The 17,048-nt window shown below is 42.9% G+C and overlaps 1 protein-coding gene across 2 annotated transcripts in view; it reads right to left on the bottom strand.

Annotated features, from left to right (window-relative positions):
• Window positions 1-14,217: 14,217 nt before the first annotated feature.
• The window catches only part of PROM2 (prominin 2), a 146,795-nt gene continuing 143,964 nt past the window's right edge, over window positions 14,218-17,048 (bottom strand). Inside the window, exon 23 of one of the 2 annotated variants that reach the window (XM_073622051.1) lies at window positions 14,218-15,602. In XM_073622051.1, coding sequence (XP_073478152.1) covers window positions 15,584-15,602 — 19 coding nt within the window. In that variant the 3' untranslated portion in view covers window positions 14,218-15,583. The remainder of the gene's footprint in view (window positions 15,603-17,048) is intronic. The other variant, XM_073622049.1, reaches the window with a different exon arrangement.

The following is a 17,048-nucleotide window of genomic DNA, read 5'->3' as shown; positions in this document are numbered from 1 at the left end:
AGTGAATCAGGAGCTTTGTGGTTTCATTGGTTAGAAAGGGACGTAGTTTAGAGATGTTGCGGAGGTTGAGGCGGCAAGCTTTGGAAAGTGATTGGATGTGGGGCCGAAAGGAGAGTTCAGAATCCAGGATAACACTTAGCACCCTGACATGTGGGGACAGGTGGATGGTTGTGCCATTGCTCTTGACAGAGAAGTCAGGGGAAGAGGCACGTGGAGGAGGAAATATTATAAGCTCGGTTTTGGACAAGTTGAGTTTGAGGAAGTGGTGTGACATCCATACAGATATGTCTGTTAGTAAGTTAGTGATGCGTGAGGACACTGATGGAGTGAGTTGAGGGGTGGAGAGATAGATTTGTGTGTCGTCAGCATAGAAATGATATTGAAAGCCGTGAGAGGCTATCAGCTGACCTAGGGAAGAGGTGTAGATTGAAAATAAAAGAGGTCCAAGAACAGAACCTTGCGGGACCCCGACAGAGAAGGGAAGAGGAGTGGAAGAAGTGGAATTGTAAGTGACACTGAAGGTGCGTTGGGGTAGGTAGGATGAGAGCCACTGAAGAGCGCAGTCATGGAGACCGAGCGAGTAAAGTTTTTTTTGAGGAGGGGGTGGTCAACCGTGTCAAAGGCAGCTGAAAGATCCAGAAGTAGGAGTACAGAATAGTGTCTGTTGGTTTTTGCAGTTAGTAGGTCATTTGTGAGTTTTAAAAGAGCAGTTTCTGTGGAGTGTTGAGGGCGAAATCCAGATTGAAGGGGATCAAGAAGGTTGTTTTTAATGAGGTGGTCACTCAGTTGGTTGTAAACCAGGCGTTCAAGTTTAGAGGAAAAAGGGAGCAAAGAGATAGGGCGTAGGTTGTTAAGATTGGTAGGGTCCAAGGACGGCTTTTTAAGTATGGGGGTGACCAGTGCATGTTTTAGAGCATTGGTGAAGATGCCAGAGGTGAGGGAGAGATTGAAGATGTGGGTTAGAGAGTGTAGGATGGAGTCAGAGGGCGACCTTACCATATGAGTGGGAATAGGGTACAGGGGACAAGTGGTTAGGTGGGCGATAGAAAGGAGTTTAGCAACTTCGTCTGTAGTAGCAGATTTGAATAGGGGGAGTGTCAGTTGTACCTGTTGACATGGGGCCACTTAATTATTATATTGTTGTGTATTTTCTCCCCTTATTTAGCTTAACTTTGTGTGAGTCCAATACTTTACCCGCACAGTCAGGGGACTTTATAAGCCTGACAGTTGTTAAGCTGTTAAAATTCAGATCTCTTAGGCCCCGTTCACATCTCCCTGTTTCTGATTGTATAGCAAACCGCACAGAAAATGTGCGCTTTGATATTACAGAAACGTGCCGCAAATGTGCATCGTGCTTGTGTTGCCATTAAATGTTAATGGCGTCCCAAGCGTGGGTGGCGGGTGCGTGTTTGCTGTGTGTTTTTTCATGTGACAAACAAGCTGCAGATGCACTAAAAAGAGCAGTAAAAAAACACACTGTGCTACGCTCCAAAAAAAGTACTGGGGTTTCTTTGGGGCATTTGTCAAGCGTAGGGCAGTCCAATAAAGTAAATGGGCTGCCCCATGCGCGACACACGTTAACATGTGAAAAAAAAAATACGAGAGGAATGCAAGTTCCTGCTTGGTGCAGATGGGAGTGCAGCTTTACACTGTATATTCAGAATTCAGTTGTAGACAGTGGGGTTGATTTAAAATTGTTTTAATATGTGCAGCGAAGGATAAATTAATAAATAATCCAACTATATATCACCATATACCAGTGTTTACACAGTGTAAACCTCAATACGCACAACAATATTTTCACATTGTAACCTGCAAAATTTGCAGCAATATTTCCTTTCCCAATACATTTTATTACAAAAACATATTGAATACAAATGAAAAACCATCAAAGTTTTACAGTCAAGCATTACCGGTCCAGAGTTTCACAGTGATACAAATGTGCGATCACGTGGAGAGATATGTGAGTAATATACTGTAGGTTCCCATTTGTGAGATTTCAATAATATAGTAACAACTTAAAGAAGATGCAGTTATCAAGAAGGATAAATCGTAACACCACCCTACTGTACTAATAAAGTAGTTTCATAAAGCCCCTGTACAGCTGAGGAGATCCCCTTGCGGAAGTCTGGAGGGCCAACAACCCTATAGGTGATGTCAGGTATGGTGTATGATGAGGCAAGAAAAAGAAACCTGGACGACTAACTTAAGAAGTGTCTAGGAGAAGATTGTACCGAAGAATCAGGGGAGAAAGAGAAGAAAGAAATGTAGGATAAACTTGCAGACATTGGGCAAGTTTCACACAGGATGCCCAGCAATATTTTCACATGTCATCTAAATTAACACATGAATGAAACCCAACATTGGGATAGAATTAACCTTCCTCTCACCACTCCCTTCCAACCCTCTCTCACTAATCCCTGGGATGAATAGATAAATAAAAAAAACATTCTAAAGGATCAATAAGGATCAATCTGCAGTGCTGGATTTGCAGCCTCCACAGACAGAAATGGTATCAGCAGGACCAGATGTGGGGACTCACTTAAAGCGGGGGTCCACTTTTCTATCGTTTTTTTTTTTTTGAGTTCATTCACAAACTTTTCTTCTCAGCATTACATACTCACATATTGTGTGTAATATGTCCGCCTGTGTCAGATTTCGTCAGAAAGAATAACTTATATTATTCACTGCAGGCGGTTTCCATCTTCATTGTGGGCATTTGAAGCCCACGAGCATTTATTTCCTGGATGCGGTGAATGCTGTGCTCCCAGCATTCACCACTCGTTCCCGCACATGCTCAGTGGCATCCTGGGAAGCCTGAGGCTAGCTCCCAGGAGACTGTGCGGAGTCTGGGAGAGGCTAGAAACACGCCTACTCCCACGGGAGGAGAACCAGGAAGTGCAAAGAAGAATAGAAAAATAAAAGGTAATTACTGCGATTTAAATTTTTTTAAACGGCATGTCAGCATCTAGGCAAGGAAGAGAATACATACAGATATTGTTCAAAATTTTTTAAATATTTAAGTTCGGCTTTAGAACAATGCACAGCATTTGATTCTTATGTACTGTATATGAAGAATCTTTTATAAGTGCAGCAGTGATGCCTCCAAATCAAATATTTCCTTCTGTGCAATTCCATCTTTGATCAATACTTTCACTCTCTCAGATGGACCTTTTAATTAAATGTCAAATTGGCTATTTTCACAGTTGGGAACATCACTCAGTATTCTTCTTTCTAACAGTTCACCAAAGGAGGTAGCGTAAAGAATAAAATGTTCAACAACATAGCTGTTCTCTGCTCTAAATTGACTTTATTTAATAAGAAATAAAACCACTTATAATGTTTCTATGCACTACACATGTGCACAGTACCAACGGTTAGTTATTACAATCCAGTGGGCTCAGGAACACTGTTGTTATGCTAATCCCAGATACGAGGATTGCCTCTTCCCTGCACAACGGCGTCACCTTGAACTCAGCTCTTTGCGTAAAGTCACTGGTCTTCATCATTATCAGGAATATTTTATAACTTCCTATTTATTGGAGGGGATAATGTGCTAAATGAGAAAGTAGAGCATGATTACTTTATGAAAGGAATTTTCACTTTGCACAGTTAGTTTTCACTTAGCTTAGTGAATGGGGTGAAAGCTAAGTAAAAATTAACTTTGCAAAGAATACCCAATGCCGTACAAGGAAAGAGAAAACAGGTGTAGTCCTCCTTTTGAGGGGAAGGCTATGATGAGAAATGGTCCTCCCCAAACAGTATAGTGCATTAACACTGTAGGTAAATAAGAGAACCAGAACCTTTGCTAAGTGGAAGAACAAAGGGGATTCCCTTCCTGGGAAATTAATAAGCAGTCTAATCAATGTAATTGAGAGCAGAGGAACTACTGACACCAGCATATAAAATTAACCATAAGCACATAGATGCACACCAGTATAGAAATAATGCACGCTTTATAAAGGAAGAGACTAATAACAGTTCATACATCCAATGTACAGACAGGTATTACCAGCAAAAGGGCCCGAAAGGAGTCCTGCTGGAATTGTGCACAAATACCCACGTATATATAGTTATTAATAGAGATACCTCTAGATGTTCAAGCAAAGTCCAGTTGCAAGGGCCCCTGAGCATGTGGCATCTGTCTTTATGTTGGAGGCCTAAAGACAAGATCAACTCTAACTGTTGTCTAACCAGCCTGGAATGGAACTTCTCACTGTCAAGAACTGTAATGTGGCATCGAAACTCAGAGTCAGCCTATCTACTCTGCGTTTTAGTCCCTCCCTAGTAGTTTTATAATAGTCATTTCTGGTCCAATATTTAGTAGCACAGGACACCTGGCTGAGACCTTCTCTCTCTCTTTCTCCACTTCCTCTCTCTGGGTTTTCAAAGACAACAACCAGGGGCAGAAAGTGCATACATAATATATTTACAGGCATTTACAAATGCAGACAGTAGAGGTCAGCAGATCCCTACACAGGATTTTTGTTTGCATGTGACTGGATGATTGAAGTTAGCATAATTTAATTTACTAAAATTAACTTTGCAAAGCAAACTTTGCAGAGAGCAATTGACAGGCAGTGAGGTGGCGTTATATCACCTCCTTACCACATGCTTTAACCCCTTGATCCTCATCATTGCAGGGTGCTTGCAGAGCTGCCCTATCCACTTAAAACAAGCCAAGTTCGGCAGGTGCTCACTAGCCAAAAGCAACAGGGGTATAATTCCAAAGCAAAGTATTGTGGCTGTGGGTCAACTGTGTGTAGAGGAGGGACAGCTGACAATGGATGCCCCATAGTAAATCTATGGGTGATGTCACCACACAGGCATTGCAGCCATTTTTAGCATTTTCTCCTCTACACTGAAGCCAGTCACTGGGGAGATCATGTGACCAGACCAGAGCACCCTCACAATAGGTAAGTAAGGATGTCTTTCCTTTGCAGGGTAGTTAGAATAGGGCTTAAAATGGAGGTGGTAGCAGCAGGGCCGGCCCTACCATGTGTCCCGTTGGATCCATTGGACCCAGGCGGCATTTTAAGAGGGATGTCAGAGTGCTTAACACACTGCCCCTTGAGCCTCTTGTTTTCATGCAAAGTTTGGTGGCAGCGGGAGCGTGGCAGCAAACAGCTGCGAGACTTTGGAGATTTGGGGAAGGTGGCAAGCGAGGAGGGCAGTTAGATTTGTAGGAGCCCGGGAGGGAGAAGAGCTCCACCCCCTCCCTGACCAGTGATCACCGAAGAGGCGAACAGGAGCGGGCGCAACCTCCCCGGCGCTCCCAGAACCTCTTTCTCCTGGCACTCTATACTACACTTACTCCAAACCTAGACTGCACCTATATCAACCCTATACTGCATTATACCTAACCTTTACCACATCTGAATCACATCTACCTTACACCTGTACCAAGACTATAAAGACTATACTGTATCTATACTTTACCTATAGTGCATGCATACTGGGAATGTTGTTAAGGGCCCCAAAGATAGCCAGCAGATTAACATCTCAAGGGACTGCCCCTCCCATAATAAATATTCTGCAAGCGCCCCTTATTCCCCGGCCTCCTCCGCTACCATCCTCCTTTTCTTAAGGACAGTACATACCCAGTCAGTCTAGGACTAGCATTGCTACCATAAATGTGCTCTGGCAGTATAGCTCCAGCACTCGATAGATTAAACTTTATTACTGCTCACTGCTGGACTTGAGGTGGTCTTGCTACTGTTTATACTGATCTGGACACCAAATGTCATCTAATGCCTAGTTCTTCCTGTTAATCACTTTGTATGCTAAATTGTGGTAATTACCATTGGTAATTCATGTTATGCTTGTCTAGTAACCAACCATATTGGGTGACAATATATTAAATTTTCCTTTACTACCTGGTTTGATGCCAGTGTTTTTTATATAGCACTACTATTGGGCACTAAGTATTACTTTCAGTGAGTTCCTGTGATATTGTATGTTTGTATGCTCAACCTGGTGTCTCAGAGGGGCTGAGGTTCTTAAAAAGGTTGAGGCAAAGAACAGAGTACCCATTTTATCCAGCGGGCCCTACAGGGGTAGACCTACTCTTAAATAGCATAGTACTGATTTGTACTATACTGACAGTGTTCTCCTGCAGTGGCATTGCTAGGGGGGGGGGGGGCGGTCCACGCCCAGGTGCCACCCGCTACAGGGGTGACACCATCCCGAAGGCGTTTTTTTTCTTCAGCCGGAAATCCACCTTTAGCCCCGCAGCCGTGCCTGCCATGTGTTCTCCTCCTCCTCTCTGTGTCTCATTCCTGAGCTGCTGCCCAAGCCTGTCACGATCTGCTCTCCACCCATGTACCTGAGCCGCCAGAGCTGGTGCAGTAACAGATGGGGGGGTGTCGGCTTGCGATTGGAGGGAGGAAGTCCTCTGCTGCCCGAAGTGAGATGGGGGGGGCTTTCTGATGAGGTTGGTTTTTGCTACTGGACACTATATTATATGTAGGGGGGGTGGTTTGTACTAAGGCGGGTCTGTACTGTGGGGGGTCTATACTAATGAAGGGGGGTGGTTTGTCCTGAGGGGGGTCTGTATTAATGGAGGGGGGGTGGTTTGTTCTAGGGGGGTGGTTTGTTCTGAGGGGGGTCTGTACTGAGTTGGGGCTATACTGATGGAGGGGGGTGGTTTGTCCTGAGGAGGGGTCTGTACTAATGGAGGGGGGTGGTTTGTACTGAGAGGGGTCTATACTGATGGAGGGGGGTGGTTTGCCCTGATGGGGGGTCTGTACTAATGAAGGGGGGTATTTCGTTCTGAGGGGGGTCTGTACTAATGGAGGAGGGGGGTGGTTTTCCCTGGGGGGGTTTATACTTAGTGGGGGGGTCTTCACTGACGGAGAGGGGTCTATACTTAGTGGAGGGGGGTCTGTACTGAGGGGCGACTATAGTTGGTGGGGGAGGAGGTGACACCATGTTTTACCACACCAGGTGACACAAACCCTAGTGACGCCACTGTTCTCCTGTAACATGTCCCTTGTCTTTGAATTTCTCTGACTCGTTTTTTTTTAGTACATCTCTTGTAGCTTAGAGTCTTTCACTGTCCTTGTGGAATGAGTGCAATCTCTCACTATGGGGCTGATTTACTAAAGGCAAATAGACATGTGGGATTGGATGATGGAAGACAGCAGAGCTTCTGCTCATTTACTAAGCTCTGGAGCTACTTCTCTTACAAAGTGCACAGTTTATTTGTCTTATTTGGGTAAATCAACCCTGATATGTGGCATTACACATATAGGAAATAGTAAGTGGTTGCACTTGAGACATTTAGGTTCCTACATGTGTTGTCAGTTTAAAGCTGAACTCCAGTGAGACAGCTCAATTCACAGATGATATACAAATAAGGGTTAATTTACACTTGCAGTATAGGAGCGGGGTTGCAGAAAAAACATGCGGTTGAGGTGCATTTTAATCATCCTCCCAAGACAAAGGGGTGTACTATAGCCTGACTGCTGCAAAAAATGATCCCCCTGTTGGGTTTAGTGGGTAGTACCGCGAGTGTACGCGACTCATCCAAGTGGTGTGGCATTTATGAAGTTAAAGAGGGTGAAAGGAAGATGATATACCGCCTACTCACTGCCTGTCAAATGCCTCTGAAAAATAATCTGGCCGCAGATCGCTTTTTAGAGGCACAGTAACGACAGCAGCCTGTGTAAACATAGCCTAAAGAAGCTGTTTTACCTGCCTGTCTGTTCAGTCCTGAGATTTACACAGCCCTGCCAAATAGCACAGTTCTGTCTGGCAGGGCAGGTGAACTGATTTTTTTCTGCTGTAATTGAGCAACATTTACAGGTCTTGGCCCCCCCCCCCGCATGTGAGTTGTTGTAAGGGATCACTGGTATAATTGGTAGGTGCTCTTTCCAGAAACACTGTCATTTTGCCCTGCATAGGGAAGATAAGATTGCCTCTTTAGAATCTGGTGGAATCTAAAGTTAATCCAGCAAGGTGCCTCTTTCCTGAGCTATCCCACAGATTGTAGACATTGCAGTGTCCGCAGACAAGATATGTGTGAAATGAGCAAATCTGCCTCCAGTGAGCTTCAATAATGAATTAGCTTGCAATCCTATCTCACATCTACACTCAGACATGCATGACTTTATTAATTATGGGGTATTAATTATGAATTTCAGGGCTATTATTTAAAACCTCATAATTACAGCAACGGGTCATTCTCATCTACCATATTTCATATCATTTTGTCATCAGCATAAATCCTGCTCTGCGCATATCCCATCAATGTACTGCAGGGAGATAAGAGCTCTGCAGAGTTAACTCTCATTAGAAACTGTCATTGGTAACTTTAAATAGAATGAAGATGTCAGTAAAGTGTTCCTAACAAAAGACATGACTTTATTTACATATGGCATATGCACATTGCACGTAGAACAATGAATACATTATCTCTAAATGGCAGCAGAGGGGCATGGCGGTGTCTTCAAAGCTTGTTCACTTACCAAGAGCAGCAGATTGGGTTTCAAGTTAAATAATTAAATTGACATTTCATGCAGGTGATAGAGGGAAAGATACAGTATATCCAGCTATGTAGTTTTAACCTAATTTTGTACACTTTGAAATTTTTTTGCTGAGTTAACTAGATATTAATGTAGTTATAATCCCTGTGTCCTTTCCTTGCCTTACCTTGTAATGATATGCTCAAATGTTGTGGCTGCAGTTTGTAGCGTCATGGCCTATGTCCATGTATTCATTCCTCTAGCTTGTCCCTATGTGCTAAAGGGACAGACAACCTCTTGTTCTGGGTTGCACAGTGTCCAGTCCATGCCCTGCCACTTCCTGTGTTGCATCACAAATGTGGGAGTTCTAATTTGATGAAAGCACATCTCTCCCAGCAGTGACGGCTGGTGGTAAATTTTTTGGGCGGGGCAACAAACAGTGCACCCATAACCAACCCCCTTCTCCCATCCTGTCAACCGTACCCGCCCCCAGTCGGTCAGTTCACGAGCCCAGGACTTACCCCATCTATGGCGTGGGCAGCACTTGCCTCCAGGCGATGGGTGGAGGCTTCCGCCATGCGTCTACTCCCCCTTCCCCCTAGGCTAATTGGAATGCTTCTCCTTTTGGCCAATCAGTAAATGGGTGGGCTCAGGGCTCTGTGCCCTGAGCCCACCCTTTTTTGAAGCCAATTAGAGCCTTAGGCTCTAATCACATGCTTAAAAAAAAAACCCCATTGGAATCCATGCATCCAGCGCCCCGCATATAGATTAGGTGGCCGGATGCATTGATAGGAGGGGCGGCGCCTGTGCGCCTTGCATTATGGGCTGCCACTGTCTCCCAGTATGGTTATGTCTCTGTGAATGCTTTGCCTGCTTGTCAGATGTAATTACTGCACTTGCACCAGCACTAGACTGAGAGAGGGATTGTGGAATATGTAGTTTCTTCACAGTTCTCAGAATACAGACAGACGACATGAATTAACCTGTGCAGTGCCATGACCCATGCCTTGCAGTTGAACACAACAGAAACCTCTGACACAGGAATGTGTAGATTTACTCTACTTTAGGCTGTGCATACTAGGCAACAAATGACACCAGGAAATGACATCATCTACGCAGCCTGTCAAAACCTAAGAGAAGAAGCTGCAGCTGGACGGTACACTCGGTGGCACTTCCATTTAGAGCAGTATGCGATCAGGAACGAATGCCTGGAACGCGGGTTCCTTGTGTCCTGGGCATTCATCACTGGGCACATCCTGCACTAAATGTAATTATCACCCAGCCCCTATTTACATGATTTCAGGGGTGACGAGGTGTAGTTGACAAGCTGTCAAAAGCCAAACCCTCAATGGGCAGTAGAGACTATGACATCTATGACTGAATGAATGACAGGGGGTGGGGTTTAGCTAGAGGACGCAAGGAGCGAGACTAAAACTCAACTGTCATATAGGTCAAGGCCATTTGTGCAGTCTGGCAACAAAGTGGTTGTAAACCTCAGACATGAAATATGAACAAAGCATATCCCTCTATAGTGTGTACTTACTACACTAAGGGGTTGATTTACTAAAGGCAAATATACTATGCACTTTGCAAAGTGCAATTACACACTGCAAGAGCAGTTTCTTAAGAGCTTAGTAAATGAGCAGAAGCTCTGCTGACTTCCATCATCCAATCGCATGCAAGCAAAAATGCTGTTTTTAAAAAATTTTCCTTGCACGCGAGGAGCGGGTATTCTTTTCCAAATGAAGCTTTACCTCATTTACTAAGCTCTGGAGAAAGTGCACTTACAGAGTGCAACTGCACTTTGCAAAGTGCACAGCCTATTTGACTTTAGTAAATCAACCCCTAAGTGTAATTTCTGTCTGTTGCTTCTGCTGTCAGCATGAGTCACTTCTGACAAGTTTTCCTGACACCAAGAAAAAAATGTTGACAGGAGAGGGATCTGCAGCTGATTGACAGCCTCAGCTCTGTTCCTGTGAGCTGTGTGAGGGAGGTGTGTCTTTGTCCTCCAATCAGCTCCCAAACCTTTCCTCACTGAGCTCTGCAATGTGTAACTTCAGCTCCTCGCTCCCCTGGTTTTTGATAGCTCAGACACGCTTTGTAAATTCTGGACTTTGAACGGATGTAGAGAGGAGAATACTGCAAATAAACAGGATCTGTTTCATCTCCGTGTATCACTTGAGGCCAGTAACTTCACAGGTATATGTAAGGGTTTACAACCATTTTAAGATCAGAAAAGCTTTGCAGAGACAGAGATTGATTTGAAGACCAACACAGATACTTGAAGGCAGTTCAGCACTGTTGTTACCTTTTTGGCACTCTTTAGGCTGTCAAGACATGCATGGAGCTTGAATAAAGTGATAAGCGAAAGACATACGCGTCTAAATTAGGGGTTGTGTATGAAAGGTCAGGACTCTTACCTGATTGGACGAGCAGACAGGGTGATGGGGAGGAGTAGAATAGATAGTAGTTGAGGGTTGGAGTGAAGGGGCATCACTTGCAGTCTGGAAATCGTAGGAGGAACGTTACTCCCTCACGCCCTTGGTGATATTGTCTGGTTGAAGTTGCTGAAGACGGTGGACATTGGTGGTTGGGGTCCTTGACGAGGGTCTAAAACAATGGGGTCTATTGATGAAACGGTGGGACCTATCTCAGATATGGAGTCCTCCGGTTGGTCTTGTTCAGTTTAGACTGACCGGATAGTTAAGGTGGTAGGGGTCTGTGGTCAGTTAGGATAGTCCTTGAGGCGGTGTTTGGCAGCTGGGGACAGAACCTAGTTAATGGTATCACAGACTTTAAAGTTGTGGGAGATGGTGTCATCAAGGATCTGCAACCATTTCTTCTTATTTGATCTGGATTGTTTATGAATATTTTATGTTATTCATGATTTTTGGTTTAATAAAAGGCTGAACCGGCAATTAAACCCCAATGCAATTTGGTGTTGTTATTGAAGATAAGGTGGGTGGTGTTGGGTGCAGAGTCAGGTAGAATGGATAAGCAAGAGATATCTGAACTACCCTAGCCCTGCCCTCTTTAACCACTCTGGCGGTATTCCCGAGTCTGGCTCGGGGTGGAATTTCAGTACCAAAAGCGGTAACCCCGAGCCAGACTCAGGATCGCATCGCAGTATCCAGGCAAAGTAACTTACCTTGGCCCCTGGATCCTGCGATGTCTCCCCGCTGTGTCTGCGAGCTGTCATCTCACTCGATTCATAGTGCCGAGTGCCGAGCTCCGTTCCCTGCGAGCGTTGCGACGCACGGGGACGGAGTTCGGCGCCAAATTCAAAAAATTAAAAACACACTACACATACAGTATAATGTAATCTTACAGATTACAGTACTGTATAAAATAATTACACATCCCCTTTGTCCCTAGTGGTTTGTCCAGTGTCCTGCATGCACTTTTATATTATAAATACCGTTGTTTCTGCCTGGAAACTGGAGATTGTCCATAGCAACCAAAAAGTGTCCCTTTACGTCAAAAGTGGTTTTAAACCAGCAAGGAAACAGCGATAATAAATTAGAATCACTCCCAGAATTGAGTGATAGTGATTTGTGGGGAGATCCGTCAAACACTGAAAGTAATGACCGACAATTCTGCAACTGAGCAAATTTCAGTGTTTTTGATTTGATTACATTATTGAATACATTTTATTATTATTATATTACTATTTGTTATAATTATTTATAGTTATTTATTATGTTATAATTTATGGTTTTGTGTTTCAAACTTTATCATACCTGGGATGTCTACTAGATTCTTGTTTGGACAGATTTAAGTGTGTTATTCCTAAGAATTACAAGCCTACAATATAAAACGCCAAATTTCCATGCAAAATAATTGTACCGCTTTCAGCACCTAAAATCTGAAATAATCATACCGGCAGGGAGGTTAAAGAACGTTGGTTATCCTATAAATATAAGCCTCCATTGTAATTTGATTAAAAAAACATAATATTTTTTGTGAACATGACTTACTTACAGTATAAGTTGTCATAATGCCTCAAACCACCATCTGTACACCCATGTGTGTGTGTTTTCAGTCTCCTCTATATCAGAGCATAGCTAGAAAAAAATCAAAATGAAAAAGCACAATGCAGTAATAGGAGAGTGCTGTCTGTTTTCCTCTGTATGACCTGTGCTGTTATTCACCATGACTTAGTGTAGTGGGTGGACATAGGCGTAGGGTTTGTTGAGTATGATGAGCTGATAATTTGCATAGTTGCCATTTTTCTATTACAAGAATAAAGTAGACATGTTAATTGGCTGTATTTAGTTTATTGCCACCTTGTTTTAAACAATAACCCTCATGTTAATTAGTGAGGAGGCATTCCCCGTACAATATATTGTGATTATTGAGTTAGAATTAAAAGATTTCCAATCTTTATTAAGGCAGATAGTAAAGTGCAATAGTCCATTTACTCACATTTAATAAATCTTTTTTAATCTCGTGACCATACATTCTCGCTTGTTGCCATGGATTAATGAGGCAAGCCATCTCTCTTTATGTAACATGTATCAAATAATTTTTAGCAGCAGTAATAACTCTTAGGGTACTTGCACACAGTACTGATGTACTGTATGTATATGGAGAAAAACCCTCATAATGGGACTTTAGCGGCACTGTTTTCTTGTATAGGTAAAATAGAAAAAAGATTCAAAGGATTTTTTTAGAAATGTTTACAATTTATTTATTATTACAAAACTATGCAACAAAATGACAATACATGTTAAAATTGGGTTGGATAGACTGTCTAGATACAATACACTCAAGAAGGGAATCACCAAACAGAAAATGATGATGGACACCCAACACGTTTTAAATTTGATTTTTCTTCTTCAGGGATGCAAAAAACATTAAAAGGAACAGATTGCCTTCTTTGAAATGTTGGGTGCATCTAGAAATAATACCTAAAATTAAAAATAAGCTGCACAGTATCCTCTGAGCATCAACGGGGGGGGGGGGGGGGGGGGGGACGTCAATGCCAATGCCCAGCTGATGATCCTACTGGGGTCGGGTAATTCAACACAGGGAAGGTGTTGGTGTATATACTAAATCTGGAGTGTCCATACAGAGCCAGCAGTATTTAAGATCATTATATTGCATGGTCATACACAGTCATCTGTATGGATACAGTCTAAGACCACAATCTTTGGAGATATGACCCTGGGATCTTTCCCTCTCCATTGATTTGACTGCTTATATAGTGATCTTTACACTTCTGTGGACAAATAAACCATGATTTTTTCATGATATCACACAGGTGACGCAACAACCTTGAATGTTATTCAACCCAGCACCCCTCTATCCCTGATGACCGTGCAGTAGAATGATCTTAAATACCACTTGGCTCTGTATGGACACTGCAGATTTAGTATATACACCAACACCATCCCCGTGTTGAATTACCCGACTCCAGTGGATCATCAGCTGGGCATTGGCATTGATGCCCCCCCCCCCCCCTGTTGATGCTCAGAGGATACTGTGCAGCTTTTTTTTAATTTGGGGTATTATTTCTAGATGCGCCCACCATTTTAAAAAAGGCAATCTTTTCCTTTTAATGTTTTTTTGCACCCCTGAAGAAGAAAAATCTAATTTGAAACGTGTTGGGTGTCCTTCATCATTTTTTTCTTTTTGATGATTTCCTTCTTGAGTGTATTGTATCTAGACAGACTATCCAACCCAATTTTAACATGTATTGTCATTTTTATGTATAGTTTTGTAATAATAAAAAAATTGTAAACTTTTCTAAAAAATCCTTTGAACTTTTTTCTGTTTTACCTATATAAGCAACCAGTGCCGCTAAAGGCCCATTATGAGGGGTTTTCTCCATATACATATTTCAGGGATGTTGGCACATTAGCAGCTACTTTCCTTATTTTCCAGTACTGATGTATGAACATCAGATAGTCCTGGCAGAAAAAGAAATGTAAAGATGGGCTGTACAGCACGTGTGTATTTGCGCTTATGCGTAGACACAAGTAAAATTCATCTAGCTTTTTTAATCAATGGAATGTAGCGTACACATATAAGAATACATTTTTTTTTTTTTTTTACTGATCTATACTCAGTGCAAATTTATGCTCCTGTGTGTACAGGCCCATTGAAAACAAAGGGTTGCATTTATATCAGTAAAAAAGAAAGACTGAAAGAAAACAGCAAGGGCACATGGATGCATTAGTATATTGCACTCTTTAATCAGTAAAAAACAAAGTATCTACTTACAGTTAAATTAGCATAAATGGGCATGTGCAAGTGCAGGACACCACACTCAGATACAGGCCAGCAAACACACACATAGCGCTGCCCCTTTCAATACACTGGGTGATATTATCTGGACACCTCTCACACAGATTGAGCGTGGTAGGTGAACAGGAACATGGCAGGCAACATATTTCTGGGCTCCATGCCCCTTTCTCAAGCCTGGTATTAACTGTAGGTGGATACATTGTTTTTACTGATTAAATAGTGCAATATACTAATGTATCCATGCACCCTTGCTGCTTTCTTTCATGTTACCTGATGCTGGTAGATTTTCCCTGATCCTAACTGAGGTACAGAAGGAATCATTAACCCCTCAAGTGCCAGATGTCCATCACCCGTTGGCTTCCTTTGGAGTAAACTTTCATTCGGTGACCATTTTTTTTTAAAAAGGGAATTTGTAATACACATCTACAACATCTACAACATATTTCTTTCTCAGGTTGTGAACATTTTTAGAGTGCCACATCTTTGTTAAAAAAAATGCTTGAATGTCTATAAATATGGCATATTTAGGCATCCTTGTGCAAGAGGCCTTATATGAGATTCTTTTACTATAGCCTTTCCCAGATATGATATATTTTACATTCACATAGCAGGATTGTTCTCCTCAGTATGTATTTTACATATAAAGAAAATGCATTGAGCCCATCTTTAGGCACCACTTGGGGAAGCTCTTGGAGGTTTAGTATACAGTGTTGTGACTGGTCATTTCACACCCATGTGTGGCGATTTTCTTTCCCTGAGACCAGAATGTTCATCTTCTTCATCTTTACTTTGTGTTAAGGGGAAGAGATTCTCCTCTTCAGGTCTGGGGCCTCTGCAGGTAGAGCAGACACATTGACAATCAGGCAGGACTAAAGCCTCAGAGAAGTTCTGTGAGGAAACGCAGAGACAGACAAGAGGCAGAGAGTGTATTAGTATAGGGAGAAATCACAATCAGTGTGAGTAGCATTCAATGAAAGACACAAGACACATCATTTGTTTCATTCACTACAATATGGAAGTCAATAAATTGACTACTCAAATGTATTTCCAAAAATGCACGTGTTTACATTTAGAGCCCATTCACACTGTTCCTTGCATAGACAGATTAAGATTGAAAAGAACTGTAGGTAAGGTAGCATCTTTGAATCACATTGAGAAGGACTGCAAGGAAAGGCCCCCTTCCATATGCATTGTCTGTACAACAAACCCCAGTCTTCTAGAAGTATATTCTTCCTTGCGAAGTGACAGGCAGGTGTGCAGCTATGACCAATTGTACTATCGCCCTGGTTTAAATAGAAGCATAAAGGGTCTAGCTGAGTCTTTGGAGACTAGGCTCCTGCTTAGGTTAGCTTATGGACCATTCCATTCTGATTCCATGTCCAGTTTCACATGGGTCGTTTTAGTGCATCAACACATGTTGTGCTGCATGGAACCCAGAGGCGTTACTAGAACCTTCAGGGCCTCGGTGCAGAAAACCATGAAGGACCCTCCTGACCCCCTGCTGAGGCCCTTCCCTCTGGGCATGGGCCCCTTCCACTGATCCTGGGGACCTTTACTCCCATCATGAGGCCCTATATTATGGTCCTGCAGTGGAACCCTTTCACGTGTTCTGAAGTGGGCCCCGCTGTGGTCTTAGGGGCCCCACCACAGTAGCGAGACGTCAGAGCCCAATCGCAAGTGCAACCTTTGTGACCCTGGTATTTCTGCCACTTGTCAGTAGGACTTTGAATGGTGTCAGTAGGGCAGTGAACGGGGGCAGGAGGGAAATGGAGTTTGACAGTATGGCAGTGGATGGGGTCAGTAGTTTTTTATTTTTGTAATTTTAATTTAATAATTTTTTTCATTTTAACTTATTATTATTACTTTTTTTTTTTTACAATTTTATTTTTTTTACATTTTTAGGAGCCCTGTTGAGGGGCTTTAGTGAAATATCAGGGGTCTAAACAGACCTCTGATGTTTCATTTTTGAGAAAGAGAAAGGAGATTGAGGATATTGCTCCAATCTCGATCTCTGCAGCCTCAGCTGCATAGAATGAATGGACAGGCATAGCTTTGTACAGAGCTTCCAGTTCATTCACAAACTGAAGCATAGTATTCAGTTTGCTATGCTTCAGTTATGAATGGACACAGCAGCGATCAGTACTGAACATTCTCTGTGTCCATTCAAGCCGGCAATGTTGTGGGGGGAGGGGGGGCGACGACTGGGGGAGCACTCAGGGGGCAGAGGAAAGTAAAGGAAAATTACCTGAATAGAACAGGAGAATGATTGGAGGAGAGGGGGCAGAAACAGCAGGCATTGTCGGCACTCTTGAGGAGTGCTTATGACAGGTCTGG

This window comes from Aquarana catesbeiana, linkage group LG03, assembly GCF_042186555.1.
Source record: "Aquarana catesbeiana isolate 2022-GZ linkage group LG03, ASM4218655v1, whole genome shotgun sequence".
Taxonomy (NCBI): domain Eukaryota; kingdom Metazoa; phylum Chordata; class Amphibia; order Anura; family Ranidae; genus Aquarana; species Aquarana catesbeiana.
This window is presented reverse-complemented; position numbering and strand designations above follow the sequence as displayed.